The sequence below is a fragment of the Genypterus blacodes genome, unplaced genomic scaffold (assembly GCF_046128005.1).
Source record: "Genypterus blacodes isolate CSIRO-AG114 ecotype Tasmania unplaced genomic scaffold, CSIRO-AGI_Gbla_v1 ptg000017l_1, whole genome shotgun sequence".
NCBI lineage: Eukaryota > Metazoa > Chordata > Actinopteri > Ophidiiformes > Ophidiidae > Genypterus > Genypterus blacodes.
Window position 1 is genome coordinate 5,634,515 of NW_027466831.1, and position 22,700 is coordinate 5,657,214.

General features: G+C 41.8%; 1 protein-coding gene across 10 annotated transcripts in view; it reads left to right on the forward strand.

The window, feature by feature from the left end:
- The window catches only part of foxp1b (forkhead box P1b), a 142,106-nt gene that overhangs the window by 70,686 nt on the left and 48,720 nt on the right, over positions 1-22,700 (forward strand). For all 10 annotated transcript variants that reach the window (XM_076141407.1, XM_076141417.1, XM_076141416.1 and 7 more), the window contains one exon: positions 22,316-22,468. In XM_076141407.1, the coding sequence (XP_075997522.1) occupies positions 22,316-22,468 (153 nt within the window). The remainder of the gene's footprint in view (positions 1-22,315; positions 22,469-22,700) is intronic.

The window sequence follows — 22,700 nt, forward strand, 5'->3', positions numbered from 1 at the left end:
TGTGTCACTGAAAATATCATCACTGTTTTTACCGAGCTGCTCTAGCTGGGATCATATTGTATTTTTCAACGCAGTTAATTGTTGCACGCAATCTTTTCTTATTGGAAAACTCTGTTTAGTCTAGCTACAACATTTGAAAAGCTTTTGTCACCCAGGTTTTGCTAGTGATGTGTTTGGAGGTAAATGACCCTGCACCTCTCCATTGTCTTATGGATGCCTTCCAAAACAGTCAGCCTATGCGCTCATCCATTTTGTTGAGTCTACCTCCAGCCACTGCTCTCCGACTGGGAAGAGATGAAGCACAGGTTGCCTGTGTGCCGAACCCAGAGTTTAAAATAGTCAACTGGTGCATGGGTCGACATCCTGTTGACGCACCCTGCTTGTGTTCTTATGTGGGCAGAAGGAGGGGGATCAGGGGAGGTGTACAATGAAGGAATGGAACACACACACACACACACACACACACACACACACACACACACACACACACACACACACACACACACACACACACACACACACACACACACACACACACACACACACACACACACACACACACAAACACACACAAACTTAAATCAGAGTTCTGGGGGTTTCCCTCGCCTTTTTTAGGTCTTAGGTGCTGTCGTCTTTGGGGGAACTACAACATTTTAAGTAATTACACTAAAAGTTAAGCAGTTTCACATCATTTTGAACCTCCACATTATCACATTTATGAAATAAGACTTTCATTAAACTGGTTGTTGCATACACCCAGTTACAGCCGCAGCCCCCGTCTCCATATGTATTCACCGTCCTTACCCCTAAACTTTGTTACATACATACATGCAACATACTATGCCTCGCTATAAATATTGTTGACACCACTGGGGAAATCAAATCACCTGAATGTAAGCTAAGGTTATATATACAGGATATATTATTGTATGTGCTTTCCTCATCACCTACAATGAAAACTTTCACGCTGCTGGCTCTCTTTCCCCTGGAGAAGGCTGTGTGGAGCCGCCGTGAGCGAACATATGCTGAGGAAGGTAGATGCCAACACGCTCATGCTCTTGACCCCTGACATTTGTGAAGGGTGAGGAATACTTGGCAGGAAGATCCTTTGTGTCCCGACAGCAATCTTGCACTCAATCACCTTGTCCATCATCTCCACCATCATCCTGGTTCCATTCTTGAGAGTTGGATCAAGACCTACTCGCAGGTTCCTCTGCAGCACGACTGGAACTCCTACTTTCACTTATTCCAGAAGGTGTTAATGAGTTAAGGAACTCGACATCTTCTCCGGGGAACACAGCCAAGCACAAGTTGTTGATATCTGTAATATCCTTGTTCAGCAGTGTGTGTACAGAGCCTTTGAGAAGGTTCTCTTTGTCACCATATCCATTCTGGAGGTCAGGGAAGGTCTCACGAAGTAATTTGTCGAAATCTGGACCTGAATGTCACTCTCCCCAATCCCTTCATTTTACCTTCCCCCAAATATGTCAATGGTGACATCAACTCATGTTGTCATTATATACTGCTATAATTTGGCAATGCAAATAAAAAATAAAACTAATTTGATGTAATTCATGTTTGTTGTTCCCATGTTAGCCAGACACTATGCACCCATCAACTAATTTAGTTTGGAGGCTGTTGTAGGAATGGTGCATACACATATACAGTATATGATGGCCAACTACAGCAGTATATATACATTTATACTGCATAAAACTATAAGGCTTTTACAAAGTCTCTTGCTTCTGTTTCTGAACCTGGTCTTCTGGGATTGAACCCTGCCCTCCTGGTTAATGGCCAGCTACTCTACCCACTGTGCTAACAGTTCTGTGAGTCGCTGCCCTCAACATAAACTGAACTTCACTCTCTCCTGGTTTAATTTTACCTTCTCCAAAATATGTCAACTATGACATCATTTATGTTTCCCCCTACTATTATGCAAATAAAGTATAGAACTGCTTTTTGGTATAACTGAAATGAAAAACACTCAAATGCCGGACAATTTGGTTCAGGTTTGTAGGAATGGTGCTCGTTGCAACTCCACACAAACACGGCGCACACCGCACTGCAAGTATAGTAGTTAATAAGGAGATAATATTCAGACTGTTGCAGATCATGTTAATGCAGTATCAAATGTTCTTCCTTAAGCTGATTTCTCCTGGTACTCTGGTTTGTTCTGTGCTTATAAACATAGTCAGAGAAAAGTGATTCTTCATCCTCAAGGTATCAGCACTGATGCCTGTCCCTCTGGAAAATGTGTGCACAAGTAAACCTCTCAAGGACTGTGTTGGTGCAAATGCCTCCCGTGTAAATGATGCGAGTGCATGCTGGTATCATTAGGAAGAGTGAAGTGGTTCTCATTGTGTGGTGCCCGGATGGTCTTTGATTGCCATGTCTGTGTTTGTGCTGAAGTGGGCAACTCTAAACTTTAAACAGGTGTCTGAAGCAGCTGGCTGGAGGCAGACAGCGAAACGCGTCTGTGTCGGTTCAGTATTAGATGGCTAAGAGAGGCCTCAGCTAGCCAAAGGACTAATGCATCCTCTATGTTTTATTTAAAGTTCTGCCAGTGAATGCTTCTGAATGCTCCACATCAAGACACACATGCAAAATCCTCACTCACTCACGCACACACACACACACACACACACACACACACACACACACACACACAAAAGCGTACTGAGTAATTTAGCTCTGTTTAGCTGAACAACTTATGTGTTTAGTGTTGTAAATAAGTAACCGTTTTAACAGGGCCTCAGGAGACTGTGGTTGGGAACATACACGCTCAGACATGACTGGTTTTAATAGCCATTGTCAAAACACTGATTCAACCAAACCCTTTGTTCACCCGATCGGAATGTTTACATTTAGTGGAATAATAATGCCATTTTAAGTAGAATCTATTCTTTTAGAATAGTCAATCTGACCCAATTTATTAGGGATAGACTTAAGAATGCACAATTCCTCTTGGGAAAACACTCAAGCACAGGGCCTATTCATTTTTAATGAGAGCTCTACTTTAAAAACTTCATAGAATTAATATGTATCAGTGAAGTCTTTCCTGTGCAGAAAACTTGAGGGTAATTAATATTCATAGGCTGTGCTTGTTAACACCCCCATTGCTAGTGCAATGTAGATCCAATTAACAGAGAATGGACCCCAAGGAATTGGGCAGATAAGGGTTAAATGAGCTATTGAAATTGAAACCGGGACTGCCTCATCTTAAAACACTTATTTGTTTCAATAAATCCTAAAGCTTGTTGCAGATTAAGGCATCTTTTGGGTACACAAGTGAGGTGCTATTAAGGTGGAGGTGCATGAAAGTTTATAGATCATATAGATTTGTGTGTGTTTGTGTGCGTGCGTGCTAGTTGATGTAAACCTATGTGTTTGTGCGTGCATGATGCATGCTTGCCTGTGCACTTGCTTGTGCATATGCATGCATGGAGGGCATCACCTACACAGCCAGCCTAATGTGAAAATCCTGTAGTGAGCCTGAGTTATATATCTTATTCATAATCTCTTGGCACAGTGTTGATAATAGCCTAGACGTCAGTGTTCATTCCTGGCGTCAGCCTGCAAGCTCTGGCCAGTGACAGAGGGGGAAGTGCTCAGGCTCCAAGGGAGCTAAGTGATGGTAGCAAAATACCTTTTTGTCGCCTGATGCTGTTTGTTAGGACACATCCTTCTGATATTGTTCCCCAGAGTGCTCTGAGACAACTGTCCTCTCCACATCTGAGCCCATAAAAGGCTCAGACTGGCTGTAAACAGGTGAGCTGGCTAATAGGACTATATAGGGCAGGGATAAGGGGGTTTGGAGAGAAACGAAGATGAGATTAATTTTTAAAACTACCTCACTGGGTCCTGCTTTATTTTTGCTTAGTTTATTTTAGCAAAATGAACACAGAAGTGATTGCAGTATATACTGTATGTGACGGCTTTGCAGGGTATACAAGTAACCACAACAAAAAACAGTGGATTAAAAAAGGGAAAAAGTTATGGAAAGAGTGAGAAATTCATGTTCCCCTGAAGATAAATCTTACTTTTCTTCTTTTTGTTGACTCCTGAACTTCCCTTTTGTGCCACCATCAGCCCAAGAGCTTCATTTGTACAGTAAAACATTCTAAATCTAACTGGCAGTTTGCCATGAAATTTACTGTGAACGTTCACGTTCCCCAGAGAATTAATTTCTTTCCATTTTGGAAACTCTGTGAGCGCCACCCTCAGGCAAAGTGTCAGCTTTGCACACAAGATATCTCATAATCTAAGAGGCAGCTTGCCAAGAAATTTGCTGAGATGATCCCAAGGGTATAAGCCCTTTTGATTTTAATGACAGCATAGCCTTTTCTAGCATCACCCTGAGAACAAACATTTTAGTCCCTCAATCAGGGCCAAAATTGTAACCAACATTGATAGGCAAAACACACTTTTGTATGTTTTTTTCCACTTAAACAGACTGATTATTACAGATTTCCCTGTATCATGAATGATACTGTATTCCAAAATAGTATTGTGCAGTCAGTGTTGATTGTTAATGATTGTTATTAAAACAAAGGCTATAATATAATTTAATATTCTAGTGTAGTATGTTTATTTAGATTATTATCCAATCCTTTATGGCACGGTTTAAGTGTAAGTCAGTGTACAATTTGAATATCAAGCATAAGTAGATCGCATTGCAATGTGTGAGGGTAAAAAACCAAATTGTGTGTATTTTCAGGATTCATTGTCCTAATTTTCCTTGTTCTTGTTGAAGTACAGCTGAAAGCGAGGTTACTGTCAAGATTAATCCTCATAATGTAAACTAAACAATTTGAATTATCCCTATTTTAATATTTAAACTTTAATATTTAATGTGATCTCATACTACAGTGTCAAAGTAGTATTGACATTTGAGTTATCATGACCACACTGGGGTGTAGTCTGTCCCTTTTCTGATGACACAGAAAAACATGGCAGCTCTGTGTTTGCCACACAGGGTAGAATATGATGTATTACAGCTGTTGATGATCAAATGAGCCTTCATTGAAGTAAATATGCAGGACAGGCACAGCGTATATAGGTCTGTCAGTGTAAATTTGGTTGTTTGACATGTATTCACCCATCAAAGTATGTATCGGTGATTAATAACACCTCCCCTGTGCGTTCAGCAGTGACGTGGCCTCTATTTGAGAGAAAAATGGTAGTGGTCGGTATTCATTGGCGAATAGCTGTATACCATTTAGAGAATGATATGCCGTGATGGGATGTCTGGTCATAAATAATAGTGATGGTACCTCTGCATCCTGTGAATGACATGTGCCATAAATACTTAGCCAGGCCAGAAACAATGCTTCATTTAAATCCCTATTCAACCTTTTCCTCAAAATATATAATTTAAATGGACAATAAAAACAAATGTTTTCTCTCCCCGGCTGGCAGCAGGGAGACGTCGACAGCAGGACGATGTGTTTTGCTCCCTCGCTGCAGCCTCTGATGCTCTGTTGTTATTTGCTTGTTTACAATCTTTGACATGATGTAATGGGATGGCTGTGAAAGTACTAGCCAGCAAATGGCACAGAAAATAAGACAGTCCTTTATGTCTGCCCCCTCCTCTTTTCTCTTTTCCTCCCTTGTTTTTTTCCCTCCACGGACTGGGAACATGTTCTGCATTTGACTGAAGAAACATGAGCCCTGAATATAAGTAACTGTTTTTTGCATTAGGTACTCCCTGGAGGTAGGGGGGAAAATATCATGTCCCTGCGTGAAATGTGAATGTGAAATCTAGCAGAAAGAAATATTTATGACCATTTTCTGCTTGATTAGAGCTGGATGACATGCCTTAGGAGAGAGTGAGTGGACAAAAGGCAGCAGTGCCGCTTCTGGGCAGATGTTAAAGAAGGAGTTGTTTAGGCAGGACGGCGTTCTGTGCATCTGTGGGTGGGGTGAGATTGTGTGATGGGGGTGGGGAGTTGTGTTTGAAGCATGGGAATGGAAATTGGGTAAGTCCAACAGGAGTGCACTGGGATACTGATGGAGAGAGAGAGAGAGAGAGAGAGAGAGAGAGAGAGAGAGAGAGAGAGAGAGAGAGAGAGAGAGAGAGCACTCGATCCATCACTTGCCTTGTGAACACAGAACAGGCTTTTTTTTTTTACCCGCCAATGCCAAGTTTGACATCATGTGACTTTGATGCACTGACAAACAAAACTGAACCGCAGCACTTGAGTTGGACAGCTCGATACTTAGACGCTGGGTTTTGATGCGTGAGTTCCATATTTCACTCCTGGTAGCAATTTGTCAATCAGTGTAGGTGAGCTGGGATTCAGACTTGGTTGACTGTTTGATCTTACTGCAGCTCTTTCAGTAGTTTGACTTTGATTTTGTGTTAACTGCTACTGTTCAATGTCAAGAACCTGATTGCTCTGTATTTAGAGCAGCATACTGACTTACTACGTACAACATACTGATCAAGATTCTGAAATGAGTGCATATTGTACACTTAGACTAAGTGTTGATACAATATCATATCATATCCATAACATATCCAACTGACAGCAGACACTTTAGATCAGGGGATCACATATTTATGCTTTATTTATTAAAGCTTATTCATCTAGATTGATTCTGAAACATCAAAAAAGGAGATATTCTGTGACCCAAACTGCTGTTCTTGTCTTATATTAGTTTATTTCACCATTCACTCTTCATTGCCACAGTAAAAGAAGCAGCATGTTCACAGAAGCTTTCAAGCAGAATCATACCTGGGGACAATGGTGGAAGGTACTGACCAGTTTTCATAAGGATTGTCTCTATTTGACATATTGACCATATGCACCCTCTGGAGGAGATGCCAGAAGATTTTTGGTGAAAGTACCGGATACTAATAAAATTAAATATGAAATCCAATCTTTCACAGCAGCATTTAAGCGAGATGGAGAAGTTAGAGAATTTACTGTACTCTACATGTAACCTTACCATGGAATGTATGTAGTGCCTGATAGTAGCTAAAAGTGCCACTCAGAAACTTGATATTGTGTGGAATAAATCGCTTTTTTCACGGGAATGTAATTTCATTCTCTCTGCACATTTTATATGCAGCACATTATATTCACATAGATTCCACACTGTAATGTCAAGGGCCAAAACAAGGATTATGGGAAAACCACTGGGCCGATGTAATTCAGTCGTACGGACATATTAATGCATAGTCACATGGTCGACATCATTTTGCATTTGTAAATGTTGTCAGTGGATATGCATCCTGGTATGCCTCTGTATAACATAATATACTTAATGTGTGCCGACCAATATATGCTGAGGACCAAGAGAGTCATTTCCCCACTGTTTGCGTTTATTGACAGAATGTCCTGTCAGAAGAATCCCCACGATGCCACTTGGTGTAATATTTTTGGGAGTTATGCACATGCTCCGTATTTCTATGTCAGGCCAAGGAGAAACATTTCGGTAATCATCTCGGCTTGCAACAGGCTAATAATGCTGTGGTGCATTGGGATAAATGCCAACATATAAATAATCAGTTAATTACTCTATTGATGCAATTGTCTTCCTTGCACAAGCAACCCGTCTCTGGCAACAGATGGATTGTGTTTAGACGGAGTGTGTGACAGGGGAGAAGCCACAGCTCGTAGAGACATTTCCAATGGATCAGAGAAGTACAAAATTGAGAGTATTATTAATTTTTCAATTTCTCTCTGCGGATATCTATTAATTGTGCCCATGGATAGCCAAGGGCTCTTATTAAACATTAACATGCAAAAGAAAAGTTAGAATCAGAAAGATGGTATTTTGGATTGAATAATGTAAAATATCTGTAGGGCAACAGCAAAAGAAGGAAACTAGTCCAGGTTTATTCTTCAAATGTTCTCCACCATCGCACTGCCTACTCCTAATTACCAAACTCTTATCTGCACACTCAACACCATATTTATTTTCCCTCATTGTTAAATGCAAATTCCTCCAACCTTTTAATAACATGTACATGTCAGTAATGTTTTAAAGGAATCATTAGAAATGCCAGCTGGAGTCTGCCAGGATTGTGTTTAATTGGTATGTAACAGCGCTGGACGGACACATTTTTATTTTTTAATTCAAGTTTTTGATAATTGATTTCAAACTGTCTCCAGCATATAAATGCAAGGCTCTTTGATCTGGTAAAGGGATTGTTGTGAGGCACATGGTTCTTGTTAAAATAAATCTGGGCGTTAACGCCTCTCTTCCACAAAGACACTTTGCCAAGGAGGTTGAACCACCTCACCCTGTCTCCTTTCCTCTCTTGTTCTGTCCTTTCCTCTTCCTCCATGTGCTGTCTCCATCACTTTGCTCACTTCCACATAATATCATCTTCATCTCAGATAGCTGTGGCACAGGGGAGCTGCATTTGTTGATCAGATTTAGCTTGGCTAACACAGACGCCTCCTCCCCAACAAGTAAGGGGATGTGTGTGTAATGCTTCCCTAAGCCCAGCCATTGCTGGCTGATAGAGTGATTCTGCCTGTCACAGGACAAGATATCCACATCAGTAAATACTTTCTTCGCCTCAGCTTCTCGCCGCCACACAATCACCACCAGGGACAGCGTTGCACTTCACCACACTGATGCATCTTGTGAATTCATTGCCAAGTCGTAGCTGTGTCATGGAGTTCTAACAGCCCATCATAGCTAGGAAGGATGTACATAAAAGCACATTCCACATTTAACACATGGCCATATTGTACCAGCTCTCAGCTTCTCTAAAGGGAACTCTGACTCAAGTTACGTTAGGTTTTTCTTCTCATTTTGATGAGGTCTCTAGCCAGTATCACGCCACCAGACTCCGGTTACACATCGTGATCTTTTTATATTCCCCTCACTTCAAAACATCGCTGGCATTGAAGACGGATTGAATTAGCCATTTGTGGTGTATTTATCTCGATCTGAGAGTAATTTGGTGCTCTCTGTCTTAGCACTCAAGCTCAATGAAAACAATAAATGGTGTCCTTATCTTCTGGAGTGAAATCAAGATAGGCACAGAAGGCTGTGAGTTATTTGTGGTTGATTTGGAGGGAAAGGAGAGACAGGAAATGGACACCCATCTCACATTACCACTACACAAGGAGAGAGAGGGGGGCAGAGGAAAGGTTTTTAATCAGTAGAAGGCTGTGCTTCTAATGTAAAAGTGTCAAAGATGTGCCTTGGCCCTGCAATGAGTGAAATCTGGAAGTCCAGTGTTAAATTGAAAACGGGGCCAGTGGGATTTGGAGGTGAGGGGACAGGAGACTCAGCGGTAGCAGCATCTTAGTCGATTATAGCATGTGTTCCCCTGTATCCTCTGACTGATCAGCTCTATAACCAAGGGGACAGAACAAAATGTAGTTTAAAGAATATGTGCGGATGCTTCATGTTACCAAATGATTCTGAAATTGTGGCCACAGATTTATTTCTATTGGAAGGAAATCTGTCTTTATGGGCCAATTTATACCATAACTGACTGATATTCAGGGGCATTTCCTATGCACTTGGGGGCAGCTTGTGAAATCCAAAAATTAACATTACTGATTAGAGAAATGTCTCATTAATCTAAACAGTAGAAATATTACAAATTATCCAGCTATTGTCCCTTTTTATTGAGTCAAACGGAACTGAAAGATCTGAAACATAATGGAGTGTTAGGACCAAACAAGTAAGAGATGATGTATCGTCAGCTGGTGATTAACGTGGTTCTGCGTCAGTCTCCTGACCAACCTGAAGGGTCATTTAAAAAAAACAAACCCATTAGCAATATATTACTTTGAAATTAATTTGCGGTCTGTTATCAAGCTCAGCAGTCATTACTCGAAAATTTGCCCCATGAATACCGATTGACCAATCATAATCGTCGTCGTATAAGAAAGGCTTTTATTTATGACATCAGAGGAAAATACCATAAGTGCAAATATATCGACTACCTGCCCGCCTGAATGCCTCACACTGGCCCATTTTTCATAAGAATGAGCAAACTTGTGTTCTCACAGCGTCGTAAATTCAAACGAGCCACGTTCATACACACTGATTTGTTAAAATGCTGAGTTCAGTCCCATAAATACAAGGGCATTGTTAGCCTCCCTATTCGGGTTTGTAAAAAATGTGGAGTATATGGGTGATCCTGCCCTTTGACCCTGGTTATTTTGGACACCGGTTACCGCTGCTTGTAGTTTGGAGGCTTTCATGCCATATATCTCATTAATGGAAAATGTGCTCTTTGTGCTCCTGTATCACCCCGTGTCCTGCCTGTGGAAGCATCTAGCTCAAAGCTCATGCTACAGCTGCATGTCCTGGCATATCCCAGCAGCCTCCCTGGCTGGAGAGACAAGGATCACTTCCTGGCAGGTGCAATGTGGGGAGCCGCAGCTCCTGCCTTTTTGCTGACTCACCACCAAGCAACAAAATCTGTAAACTGGAGGGGAAAAATGAAAGTTACCACCACTCTATTTATGTGTGCATGTGTGCATGCGTGCAAGTCTATTTTAACCACCTGAGAAGCCGCCAGGAAGCCAGCTCTTACCCCATATTCTAACCAGATGTTGAGTATGGAAAGAAAAACCTCACACAAGTCCTGCAATCAAAATAATTATCTTTATGGGTGGATGTTTACAAAGTGTTAATGTGCTTTTCTGCAGGCTGACAAATGAAGGCTGTTTCATGTGTTAAACATGATAAATGTTGATGTCTATTAACAGGTCAAGATCTTGTAAAGGGGCATTTTACTGCATTGCCATATCGGACCATTACTTCATTGATATATTCACAGTTTTGCTTCAAAGAAAAAGGTAAATCTGTGGTCGGCTACGTCTCCGTCTCACTCCCCCTCACCTGCCCTCAATGAATCACTGCAGACAGGACAGACAGGAGTGGATGCGGCCTCTTTGATAGACAGGCAGAGAAGCACCAGCAGAGATTTGTAGCCACGGGGCAACAGTGCTGCTTTAACTTGTCCTCTTGCCAAACAATCATCTCAGACGAAGGCAAGAGTACAGGCTGTAGAGCATATTTCTTTTTGCCGTAATTCATATTATACAAGGTCAAATTGTCACTCTTGATTGTATTTTTATTTATATATTTATTACCTGATTGGGCAAGTAGAAATGAGATTTACAGTATGTAGGCTGACATCTAATAGAATTTCCTCATTTTGCTTCAGGGGAGTTTGTTTTTGGAGCACATTAGCTTTCTCATATTGTACTTTGACAGACATTTTCTCTCTGGAATAGTTGTTTAATTTGACTAATAACAAAAAACGTGTTCTGGTGGTTTGCGGGTATATCAGTGTCCCAAATGAATAAAGAAGTAAATGAGGGGAAGAAAAACAGGTAATTATGCTGAAACAGTAAATGAATGACCCGCTGACCCCTAATCCTAATTGATTTTGTTGCGGCAAATCTGTTCTGATGTGTTTTTGCTAACTTTCTATTAGCTGTTATTGATGTAATTAATAGGTTATGTGAGTGAAGAAGTAAATACTAGATATTGCTTCAAATAGGAAGGGAGGAAATCAGTATTTCTTCCATTTACCACCACGGCAATTATAAGTGGCTTCTTGTACTTTCTGGAATGATGTCATATCCTGAAATAGGAGCAAAGAAATAACATCCAACCAGGGACTTTATGCCTGCAATGCTATTTTGTTTTATTTACTGTTTAAAACCATAAATGTGTTATAGTAATACTCTGTTGGCTGTTTAGTGGAATAGCTAAGCTTGTAGATACACATATTATGCAAATGAAGAAGCAAAAAGCATCAACAGCGGCTGTGTGTGTGTGTGTGTGTGTCTGTCTGTGTGTGTGTGTGTGTGTGTGTGTTGCAGAAATAGCATTGTTCTGTGAGTGCCTGCCCGGGGTCAAGCAGTCAACCTTGCAAACGGTTGCAGATACGGCGGTCAGTGAGCGTATGCCAAATTCCAGTGTAACGCTATGTGTGCACGATGTCACTGTCTGGGCGATGACACGCGCTGCTTTACATGTAAATTCTTTAGTGATTCACCTCCAAGTGAACCCAGTGAGAGCGATTCTGACGCTGGCCTAAAGACAGAGGTGTGTTTTTATGACTAGGTGAGGCACGTCCTCTCCAAGGCCCTCAAGCTCTGTATCCCTCTACCCTCCCCTTTAATCACTGTATCAACCGCTCTCATAAACTCCATGAGCTGTGTATTAGTGTGCGTGTGTGTGTGTTGTGTGTGTTCGGAGGAGAGTGTGCGCATGTGTTTGAATGGTGTGTGTATGCATCCGTGAGCATGTGCCCTTCTGCGTTTCCCCCATTTTTAAACTTAATCAGCAAAAATAAAAAGCCGTTGTAAGCCAGCTCATATTAAAGAGGTGATTATTGGTAATAAATACTTTTTATACATACTTATTACAGAGGCAGTTTTCTTCTTGCGCTTAATGAGAGTAATTTGATTTGCTTGAGAGATTACAGTTTCCTAGAATTAATGCGGCAATCCCCATTCCAAGATAGAGTGAGATCTAAGATTCTTCACAGGTCGTGTGCTGCTAGATGCACCCCTCTCACATAGCAGCTAATGGAGTTGAACAGCAGTCTGTCATCCCCCCGCCAGCACCCCAGCTCTATAGCCCACATGCCCTTGGTTCCTGCAGTGCTTGTTGTTTGGGCTACTTCTGCCACCTGCATTTTACTTTAGGCTTACCTTTCATTCATGCCAACCCCCCACAATGCAGATCTGTACGGAAAAACAGCACAACGGTGATTTATTGTATATATGATGTGTTCACTCATCAATGAAAGTTCAACATCTGGGGAAATTATTCAGCCAATTGCACTAAATCAAGCAATGTTCAAGTATCATCGGGACCTGCATCAGGATTTTATTTTCTTTATTTTTTTTTTAAGAAGCCACGTTTTTTTTTTTCCTCCCGTCTGTTCCCTCAGTTTGGCCTTGTTCAATATTTCAATCACAAGCATACGTAAGCCCTTCAAGCTTAGTGCATAACTTAATTTGAGTTGTGATCATCTTCTCTTGCAATGTTTATTGAAGCCTACAGCCTGCAGGTCTCAGCTCCTAAAGCTGAAGGTGGCTCAGGCAGATTGAGGGCGGCCAATTCTGTCACCGCTTTGCACTTTGCATGTTAATTAATCTAGAGGTGGGTTTGAAAAGTGCTTACACTCGGAGGACTTTTTCCATGACTCGTTACTGCAACACTCAACACAAAGGTCCAAATAACAGGATGTGGCAATCAGACTTGTGAATTATAATCACAGAAGTTGGTATGAATGGTTGGCAGGCCACCTTTATTTCCCACCAGCTGTATCAGAGTGTGGGGTCATGTTGCCTAATAATCGATCAGATGCATTTTGAATTTTTCTTTTTTCAAGCGGTCGATTAGAATCTGAACCCTCTACATCTGCTTTTGTTGACCTGGGATTCTATTCTCACTTGTAGATGGATTATGCTCCTGTGAGGTGAGAAACCTTAAATTAGCATAGGATAGAAGATAAGACATTCAGAGTTATCTTATCCTTTGTTTCCTCTTACATCCCCCACCTGTTCTTCCAATTGTGTCAATAAAGATTTTAAACAAGAAAAAGCAGCTACAGAACCACAAAAAAAAGTGAGGCCCTCCATGTGTCACATCATCTGCCTGTGAGGCTATAATACATTACCGTCCAGTGTGACGGGTGATGTGTCTAGACCCTGCTGGAGATTACTCCTCTTTATGGCCAGAGCAATCAGATTTTTTTCCTTCCTTTCTCTCCCTTTCCTTTATTCCTGGCGGCGTGGGATCATATTACCCATCTTGGAATGACTTCAACAGAGACACAGCTATTCCCAGGGAGCTGTCTCTCTCCGCTGCAACTCAATCCATAGCCAATTGGACCGGTCTGTGATTTATAGAAAATCCTCTCCTTTGGAGGAACTCTCGCTCCACAGACATTGGGAATTCTCCTTCAGCAGCACATGATGTGTTAGGTCTCAGGTCAAGACAGTTCAAGGCAGTGAGTGTCAGTGGGAAATAGATGTACAGTCCACCAAAAAAACAAGAAAGACTTATCACTGTGATAAGATTGTTATTTTAATGCTACATACAAAAAACAAAAGCTTGCTCACTGGAACAAAAAGGGTTTCTGTATTATTTGTTAGTGTAATCAATATGAGGCTTTAATCAGATACTTTGAAAAGATGTCATTACTAATTAATCTCCCTGGAGCCAGGCTTGGCTGCAGGCAGTGCCATGTTTGTTGTGGACTGATTAGCAGGATTATTCATCTAGTTGAGTTAGTTTTGGATCTGCAGTGTAGAGGCCTAAGAATGGTCAGCTTACAAAAGCATCAATTCAGACACAGCTCCTCCTCCTCGGCTTTGGCAACTCTCTGATCAGTCTTCACTCAAGCACTCTTTCGTACTCGTGTGTTGACCACATTCATCTATATTCACCACAACTAAATTGGGAGATTTAGGGGTTTTACTGGTCGTATCCAGAAGTCTCTAGTGTATCGATAAAGTTGAGTCCTCTTCTCCATGAGACCAAGTCAGACAGATCTTCCCATTCTAAACAATATCATGCACGCATGATAAAATGTGCTCACAGTATTCTGGGTCTCACGCTGGGTTTTTGGAAGCACCCATTTTCCCAAGCACAACACTCCCTACTACAAAGTGATGCAACTCTTCCAACAACGATGCAATCCGGAGGAGCGGGTGTTTTCTAGCCGTTCATCTAAGTACGCAGCACAGTTGGCATGCCTCTGCTGTTTTCCTCTCACTTTATCAACGTGAGTAAAATTATCGCTATATTCAGCGGTGGGCATCCAGAGGCATCATATGCTCAGAACACAAAGCTAAGTTAAGGGAGAGAGGAGCTGCTGAGATCTGCCTGCTGCATTGTTCCCACATCTTTTGTGCTCTTTGCTTTTCCTTTTAGAATTCCCTTTAGCTCTTATGTTATCCTGCTCTCATTCTCATGCTTCTTTCACCCACTTTCTCTCCATCTGTCTACCATCTAAATGACACCTTAGCGTTGACTACCCCTCCAACTGATTTGCCTCTATGTGACCTCCCTCCTTTAGTGGAGTCGTTCACAGGCGATGCTGAAGTCGACTGCCTGATGCGGGTAGACATAAGAGAGAGACAGTGACACGCGGCTGTGCGCTGATAGACTTTCCACTGGAGTGGATTAAATCAGCATCAGGCTAGTGGAGCTGATTACCCCAATATGAAAATGCAGTATCTTAATGGTACATATTTTCATGAGGCAGCCCAGTTGCCTTTCATTTTGCGGCTAATATGTCTATTCTTATGAGTCATTTACTTCTTTAATTACCTTTAGCAGCAGATGCACAATGGTGTATTAATGTGAATGATTTTTACTGCCACTTTATCATACTGAGCCTGTGAAGTTGAAAGGCGTAATTGAGGTGGAAGAGCGACTCATGAGAGAAACAATATTTAGTTGACAGCTCCTCTTGTACTCTGGGAGGGTGTTTATGAGTTTACACCACACTAAAGCTGTAATAAACACAGTATTCGTTTAATAACCGGTGAATGGCAGGGGACGGAAATCCTTTCAGTGTGATCTGCTGTTATTCATGCCAGGATGTTGTTCGCCATAATCAGACACCTTGCCTGTTGTTGCATGTGACTTGTCACCGTGTCTTTGCATGCACCTTTGTGGGCAACATAATAAATGTTTGCAGCAAGCAAACCCTTATTTGCCATTCTTCTATTTGCTGCATGTGCAACTCTGACAATCCATGTAATTTGCATTTGTGTGTGTGTGTGTGTTTTGTCTGCAGCTTGTGTACTTTTCCTTCATGTGTATTTTTTGATCCAGATCACTCTGAATAGAGGCCTTCTTTAGCCATCTGTTGTTAAGCTGCTGGCTAAGCAAGGCTGGGGAATCCAAACAAACGGCGAGAACACAGCAAACGGAAGCTGTCAGGCCCACATAGCTGAGCTGACCTCGCTGGGTTGCGGGGCGGGGGGAAGTGACCCTTCTGTACCAGGCTCCGAGAGCCCGAACCGCCTGGTTGGGGCACTGTTTACTCTCCCCTCTGTGCGTCCCGCTTCCTCCTCCTCCCCTCTGCTGCATTCTCTTCTTTTTTTTTCTCCCTTCTCTTTCTGTCTCCCTCATACTCTTTACCTCTCTCTTCTCCTTTGCTCTCTCTTCACACTCTTGTTCTCCTCCTCCATCTGTCCCCCCCCCCCCACCTCCCCCTTTTTTCATTCCACTCTCTCCATCATCAGTCCTGCTTTACAGCCCCCCTCTCTTCCATCTCCACTCACAGTTAATAACTTTGCTCTCGTCTTGTTTTCCTTTCAGTCATTTTCTTCCTCCAAAAAACATTTTTCCGGGCACAGCCTGTTACCTGTTAGAGAAATGGGCAGGGGGTAATGGTGGACAAACAAAATTGGGTTTTTATTGACGTCATCTTTTGTATCATGCGAGTGCACACATGGGATTATTGTTTAAACGTGCATATTTGAAATGTTTAGTGTTGTCATAAATATTAATAGATTAGTTGAAAAGTGCAACAAAGGAAGGGAATCTAATGGTTTGAAGTGGTTATAAAGCATTGATTTATTTATGTATTCTACATGAATTAGTTTGGAAATCTAAACACAGACTGGAGAGTGTTGCTGCAAGGACCCTGTAATGTGCAAGGTTTGAGTATCGGGGGCCTTTTTTCCATGTGGAGTGGCTCTTTGGAAATGGCATTAATTATATACTTACTAGGAAACCAGACGATACCTGCTTTGCATTGCAGATAATTGTTGGTATTGCTGAGGAAAAAAAGAAACATTGCAACTAATATAGATAGGCAGGAAACCCAGAGCTTATACCCTTAAAAGCTGAAAAGAATCTTTATTTCCTGAACACAAGAACTATTTGAACTTAACTAATAAGTTCAAAATGAATAATTGTATATGCAGCTGTTCGTGGCTTTGTTGAACTTCTGCTGAAGAGCAGAGCGGCCCGTCTTTGAAAAGGAAACAGCAGAAGTGATAAATGTCAGGTAGTTGAGATGTGCGATCAGTCACAAAGTCAAGCAGATAACCTTGACATTTAGGCCAGTGGCATCGAAGCCCCGTCGAGGCAGCGAGGTGAAGCCAGAGGGCCCGGTGTCCTCGGAGCAGGACTACATTAAGGACTAACCCATTAGCCGTGTTGTTGCTGGCTGTCTCTGAGCCACACTCTCCTGCTTAATAAAGCCTGGTGAACCGAGGCTGCTGAGTAAATACACGGTCAAGCACACACACGTGTACAAGTACTGAAACGCACAAACAGATGCACATCGCTTTCCTTTTTCATCTGAGTGGCCGCAGGGATCTGGTTACACCTGCTCGCACATCTTCTAGCAATTAGGAGCAATCTGCTTGAAACCATTTCACGTTCAAGGTCTTCCCCAGCTGTGGCAAGAGGAGCTGGACGTTTGTAGAATTTTAGAGATCTCTCTGATGATGGGCCTGAACAAACAACACTGGCCCAACCGTTTCTCAATGTCTGACTCCAGAAACGAAACACCCTGACTGATCCTCTGAACATTTCCCTCCACGTTTACTCATATTTGTCAGCTCCTTCTCATCTCACATTCCTTTTCTATGTGTCTGTCGTTTAGGAAATGCCATACGAGCCCCGTCTGTCTGTCAGGACATTTGGATTTAGCATTTTGGATCCTGCTACTATGCACCCATGTGGATTTAAGCTGTTTGTGGTGTTTCTGACGGTTATTCCGGGTCAGCAAAGTTGCATGCAGAGACGACAGAAAGATCTGGAATACTGTATGTCAAGTTTTCTTCATAGTGGGAAAAGGTGCACTGAGGGATTCAGCAGAGAGCAGGCTTGACTGTGTGGCAATGCTCTGAGCTGGGATTTGTAAGACACCCAGAGCTGGCTTTAGCAGCAGGAAACCCCAAAGCCTGTAAATAATCCACATGTGCAGACTGCACATAAAGACATCCAGTACTTAGCAGTTCCCTTATCACAGCGTGATAGCCCAGGGACATAAGAGGCGCTCCTGCCTCTGTTCACTAATTCGGCGTGAAAGTAGATGCAGATAAGACGCCTGTTGTTTATTGAAGCAGTTGCTTTAACATTGGGAAGAGGGTGTGAACTTTGAACATATTTGAAATGGGTAAAATAAAAGAGGATTGCAAATGACAAGGATACCAAATTGCACAGTCTTTGTTGCTGATAAGACCTTGTCAGGTGCTAGAGGGTGTTTTCTAATCAAAAGCACCTGGAGGTTTGTATGTGTGTCTGTGTGTGTGTGTGTGTGAGAAAGAGAGGGTGTGTAGACTCGTGCACACGACCAACTGCGTTTGTAAGTGTGTATCTATGCATTCCTTATCCCAGCTTACACAGCAACAGCCTTGGCTTCTAAACAACCTCAGTGTGAGATTACAGTGGAGCTACTGTTGTCTCGTATGCTTAGCATATCGACTTGTTTTTGTTTTTGTTTTTTCCTTATTAATGCAGACTTTTTGTATGTTTAAACATTCCTCCCAGGGCCCCATCTGGCATGCAAAGCTGCCGTCTGTTCTCAAGACAAACTATTGACATGCTGTTGTTATGTGGCTTTAATTTCGTTTTTTCATGTGATCAGTTCAAGCTAATCCGTCATTCTATTTGTGCTATTATTGTATCCAGACAACACACTTTTTCCCTCGTTTCTCCGTGCGTCAGATGCCTTGCACCTGTCAACAGTTCCCAGTTTATCACATTCGTCTGGTGCTGCGCTTACGTCTATCAAGCCTCCAGTACCTTTGAATGGGAGATCAAAAGAAGATAAATTCCAGAGGAGGAGGGCTCTGAAATAGAAGAGTGGGGTGCTGTGCAAACATGACAGTGACAGGTCACAATGGGTTATTTTAGCTGAGCATTAGGCCTCCCAAAGGCATGCCAGCTCCAGTGGCCGTTACGAACATACAAACATCACAGCAACATTCCTTAGCGCGGAGCTGGCCGCGCAACAGAGCGTCTCGTTATAAAGTTATCAAAAGCTGTTTTCGTGCGGTGTTTGCTGACTGGCAGCAGTGTGATTTCAGTTAATTTGCTGGTGTCAAAATGATCATTGACTAAGTTTTCAAGTGCAGTGATAGCGTAATGATTTCCCTCGACTTTAATTGGAGGAATATTTTGATGAAGTTGTTCACTTGAATAACCAGCCGGCTGTGTGAATTCTTTTGTCTTCTTCCAATCTCGCACATTGCAATGAATAGCAGCCATATTGATTACGCTTGGTATACTTTTTCCACTAATGACATGGCTTAAAATTAGTAATGATGTAGCACGCGGGGTTAATTCCTCGGCTTGCCTCAGCTGACGAGCCTATGGCATCTGTCAGTTCATCCAGCGTGTGCCCAATTGGACTTTGTGTCACTTTGGAACAGCACAACCCCACGCTACGCCCTGTATTCGTTTGAGGTGAGGCTTAGAAGTGAAGGTGTGCGCTGTCATTCCTGTATCTATGATTTATGTATCAACATTACAATGGTACACATTGTCAGGTTTGCATGCCCTTTAAAACTACAATTATACCTCCATTAAGGTAATAATTGATTTTTCCTTCTTCTGTCCACATTAGTGAGATTGAAATTATGAATAGCACAAATCCAAGTACACTTATTATTATATATAACACACCAAGATTATGCATTTGGGCTGCACCTCTAACATTTCACTGTTTCTTCCTTCTCTGCTTGTGCTAACTGGTTACCGATCATAATGTCAGCAGGCTGTTTATCTTTTAGATGACGATGACAAGGAAGAGTTCCCAGAAATGTATCTCTTCATCCATTACCGTCTGAACTTCCTATCATATCCTGTTGACTCATTTGTCTTTGTTCCAACACCCTCTGCCGTAAACCCAGACACACAACTCACTGCATGTGTCATCAGTTAAAGCGGAAAAGAAAACAGAAAAACTTTGTTTACTCTTGAATGTACCCGTAATACCACACCTTGGGCGTAGGTTTCCACCTGATGAATGTTCATTGTTTTACTCAAGAGTAAGAATCTCTGATGTCACTCAGAGTGCATTGCACTGAAACTTTTATTATTTTAATTTAAATCTTGTAAACGTGTTGCAGCGGATATCTGGATAAATCAATATTTGATCATTTACAGTATATTTGTACGTGAGTACACTACTATTGTTCAAATATATTTTTATGATTTTTTATTCAAAAGCTATTACCTGCTTGTTCTCATAACTCTGAGATTCAGTTGTGTCTTATTTTTATTCAAGTGACCCTTGAAATTCAGGAAAATTACAGAAATATAGGAAAGGCTTAACAACAACAAATTAAATACAAAGTTAAAATTAGAATTAATAATTAAAATTAGAATTAAAATTAATACGAGAATGTGCTGGACTTCCACTTGACACAATTTTACTGCGTTAAACTACTCCTAATACTTTGGCACCTGTTAGGTCTTATAATCTCACGACTGTGTTTGAGACTTTACTGTTCTCAAGAAGAAGCCCAAAAGCTTAAAATCTAAAATCTTCATATTGCCGCCCTGTGTGGGAGTGAATCTGTTTCACATACTTTCAATTTATCTACTTTCTTTATGAGTGTACTGGCTTTCTGTGGGGGTTCCCCTCCATAAATTTCAAAGCAGAGAACAATTAGGCATGCAGAATGAGATATGTCACAGGAGCGTCATTTATCCTTACATCAGAGCTTAGAGACAGACAAGGAGTGTGGCCTCTTTGTAGCCCGTGGTCATATTTATGCCTCATGATGTCATCCCACAGCCATGTGTTTGGGAGGGTCGGTACATACACCCACACATAGAAGACCATCACACAGTTGTCTGCTTCAAGTGCCTTTTCCGTCCGTGCATTAGAATGCAGATCTAATACGACTTTGTTCAAGAACCCATGAAGTGCTGAACATGCATTGAAGCGTGCGTGAGACCTGATCTGACTTTACTTTAACAGGTTACTCACGTCCGTAACCGTATCTGTAACCACAGGGTTTCATAGAATTACACATTTAACGTAAAAAAGGTGCCACATAAAGTTTCTGTTTCAATTTTACACACTCGGTCGGTTGCGTGCACAGTTAATTATTCTCTCTCTTCTCGTTTATCTCGCTTTCCTGAGACAACGGGTGATGATTTGATGGAGTTTAAACGTCAGTAAAATGAAATGGAATTCCCAACACCTCAAACAAGTTTTGGTTCACCGAAACGAAGCAGTGTCCAATCCCCATTCGACATTTGTCTGCACGTGATTAAGTGTTAAGCCGTGTCAGATAACACACTTTTACCACAAACGTAGGTTTAACCTGCGTCAACATAACTGGAAAAGGTTGATTCTCTCTGTAAGTTTCTCTCTGCCTCTTATCTGCAGATATCTCACTTTCATGCAATCTTTCACAGGTTTCGCTTGCTTCTCCACACGTTCCTCTACCCTTTTCTTTGTAACTGCTCCATACTCTCCTCTTCTCTCTTGCTCTTGTGCCTACTCTCCCCTTGTTATACATCCCAACTTTTACTTTTACAAGTCTTGAACTCATCAAATAATTGACTGGAGAACTTCACGCTCGGCTGTCTATGAGATGGGCTCGTATTTGCCCCCTTACTGTTTGTTTAATTGTGGGAGCAATCGTCTGAGGAACATGGAAAGAATGAGGCCAGTTATTTACCCAGATGGTTTACTGGTGGAGGTGTGAGGCTGGCCAGCTCACTGTGGGAACACAACGCTTGCTTTTCTTGGTATCGCTGGCCGTTTTCATGACCACTGTTTTTTTCCCCCTGCTCTCTCCAGCTTTGTTTGCTCTGGATGGCATGTTTGATTATTTATCGTAAGGGAAAAGGGAGTAGCTAGAGCAATAAACATGTGACTGCAATGTATTTTGTTTTCCACTGAGAAGGCCGTGTCCTTTAACAGATATTTGAAGCAGCCATAAAGTCCTATATTTGCTTTCCGAAGGGGAGTTTGACTGAGCTAAAGGAGGATCAAAAGCACTGATTAGTGTCTTTGACAGTTTGTGTTTGCTGTAAATGCAGCTTATCAACAGATAAATGTTTTCTTTGGACAGTTCCTGGTGATTTCTCGTCTGCTTTCTGTCTCAAAATTTGTTTTGTCATCTGACCATTGTTCTCTGTGTTTATGGAAGAATTTTTATTTAGGAAGGAGCATACAAAAGATGGTCTGTAGTGCGTATTAGGATGTTTGTTTGTTATCTATCAGAGGGCTGAGAGCCTACTGTTGTAAGGGGATACATCTGCTCTGATAATAGCCATAAAAGTGATCTCTGGGGAGTTCGAGTATATCTGTTTCTAGGTTGTTTATTGGGTTTTTTTTCTCATCCTGCTTCTTTATTCTCTCTACCAGGCTCTCCAAGTGGCCCGGCAGATCCTCCTCCACCAGCAGCAGCAGCAACAGCAGCAGCAACAACAACAGCCACCCCAGTCACAGCAACTGCAGTCTCAACAAAGCACTGGACGCAAATCACCCAAAGCTAACGACAAGCAGCACACTCTCCAGGTACTGTACATATGTTGAAGTTCTCAGGCAGTTGTATTTATTAGCTTGGTGATTTGACTTTGTGGTTGTTCTAATCTACAAAATAGAAAAAAAATAAACTTGTGCAACTCCCTCTAGAACACAGTGTGCAAGAAAGCCCAGTACTAGGCTAAAGCACGCAAACAGGAAATTAAAATTGGCGGTGCAACAGTTGCAGTTACGTAGGTATTCACTTGCATTTACGTGTGAATCA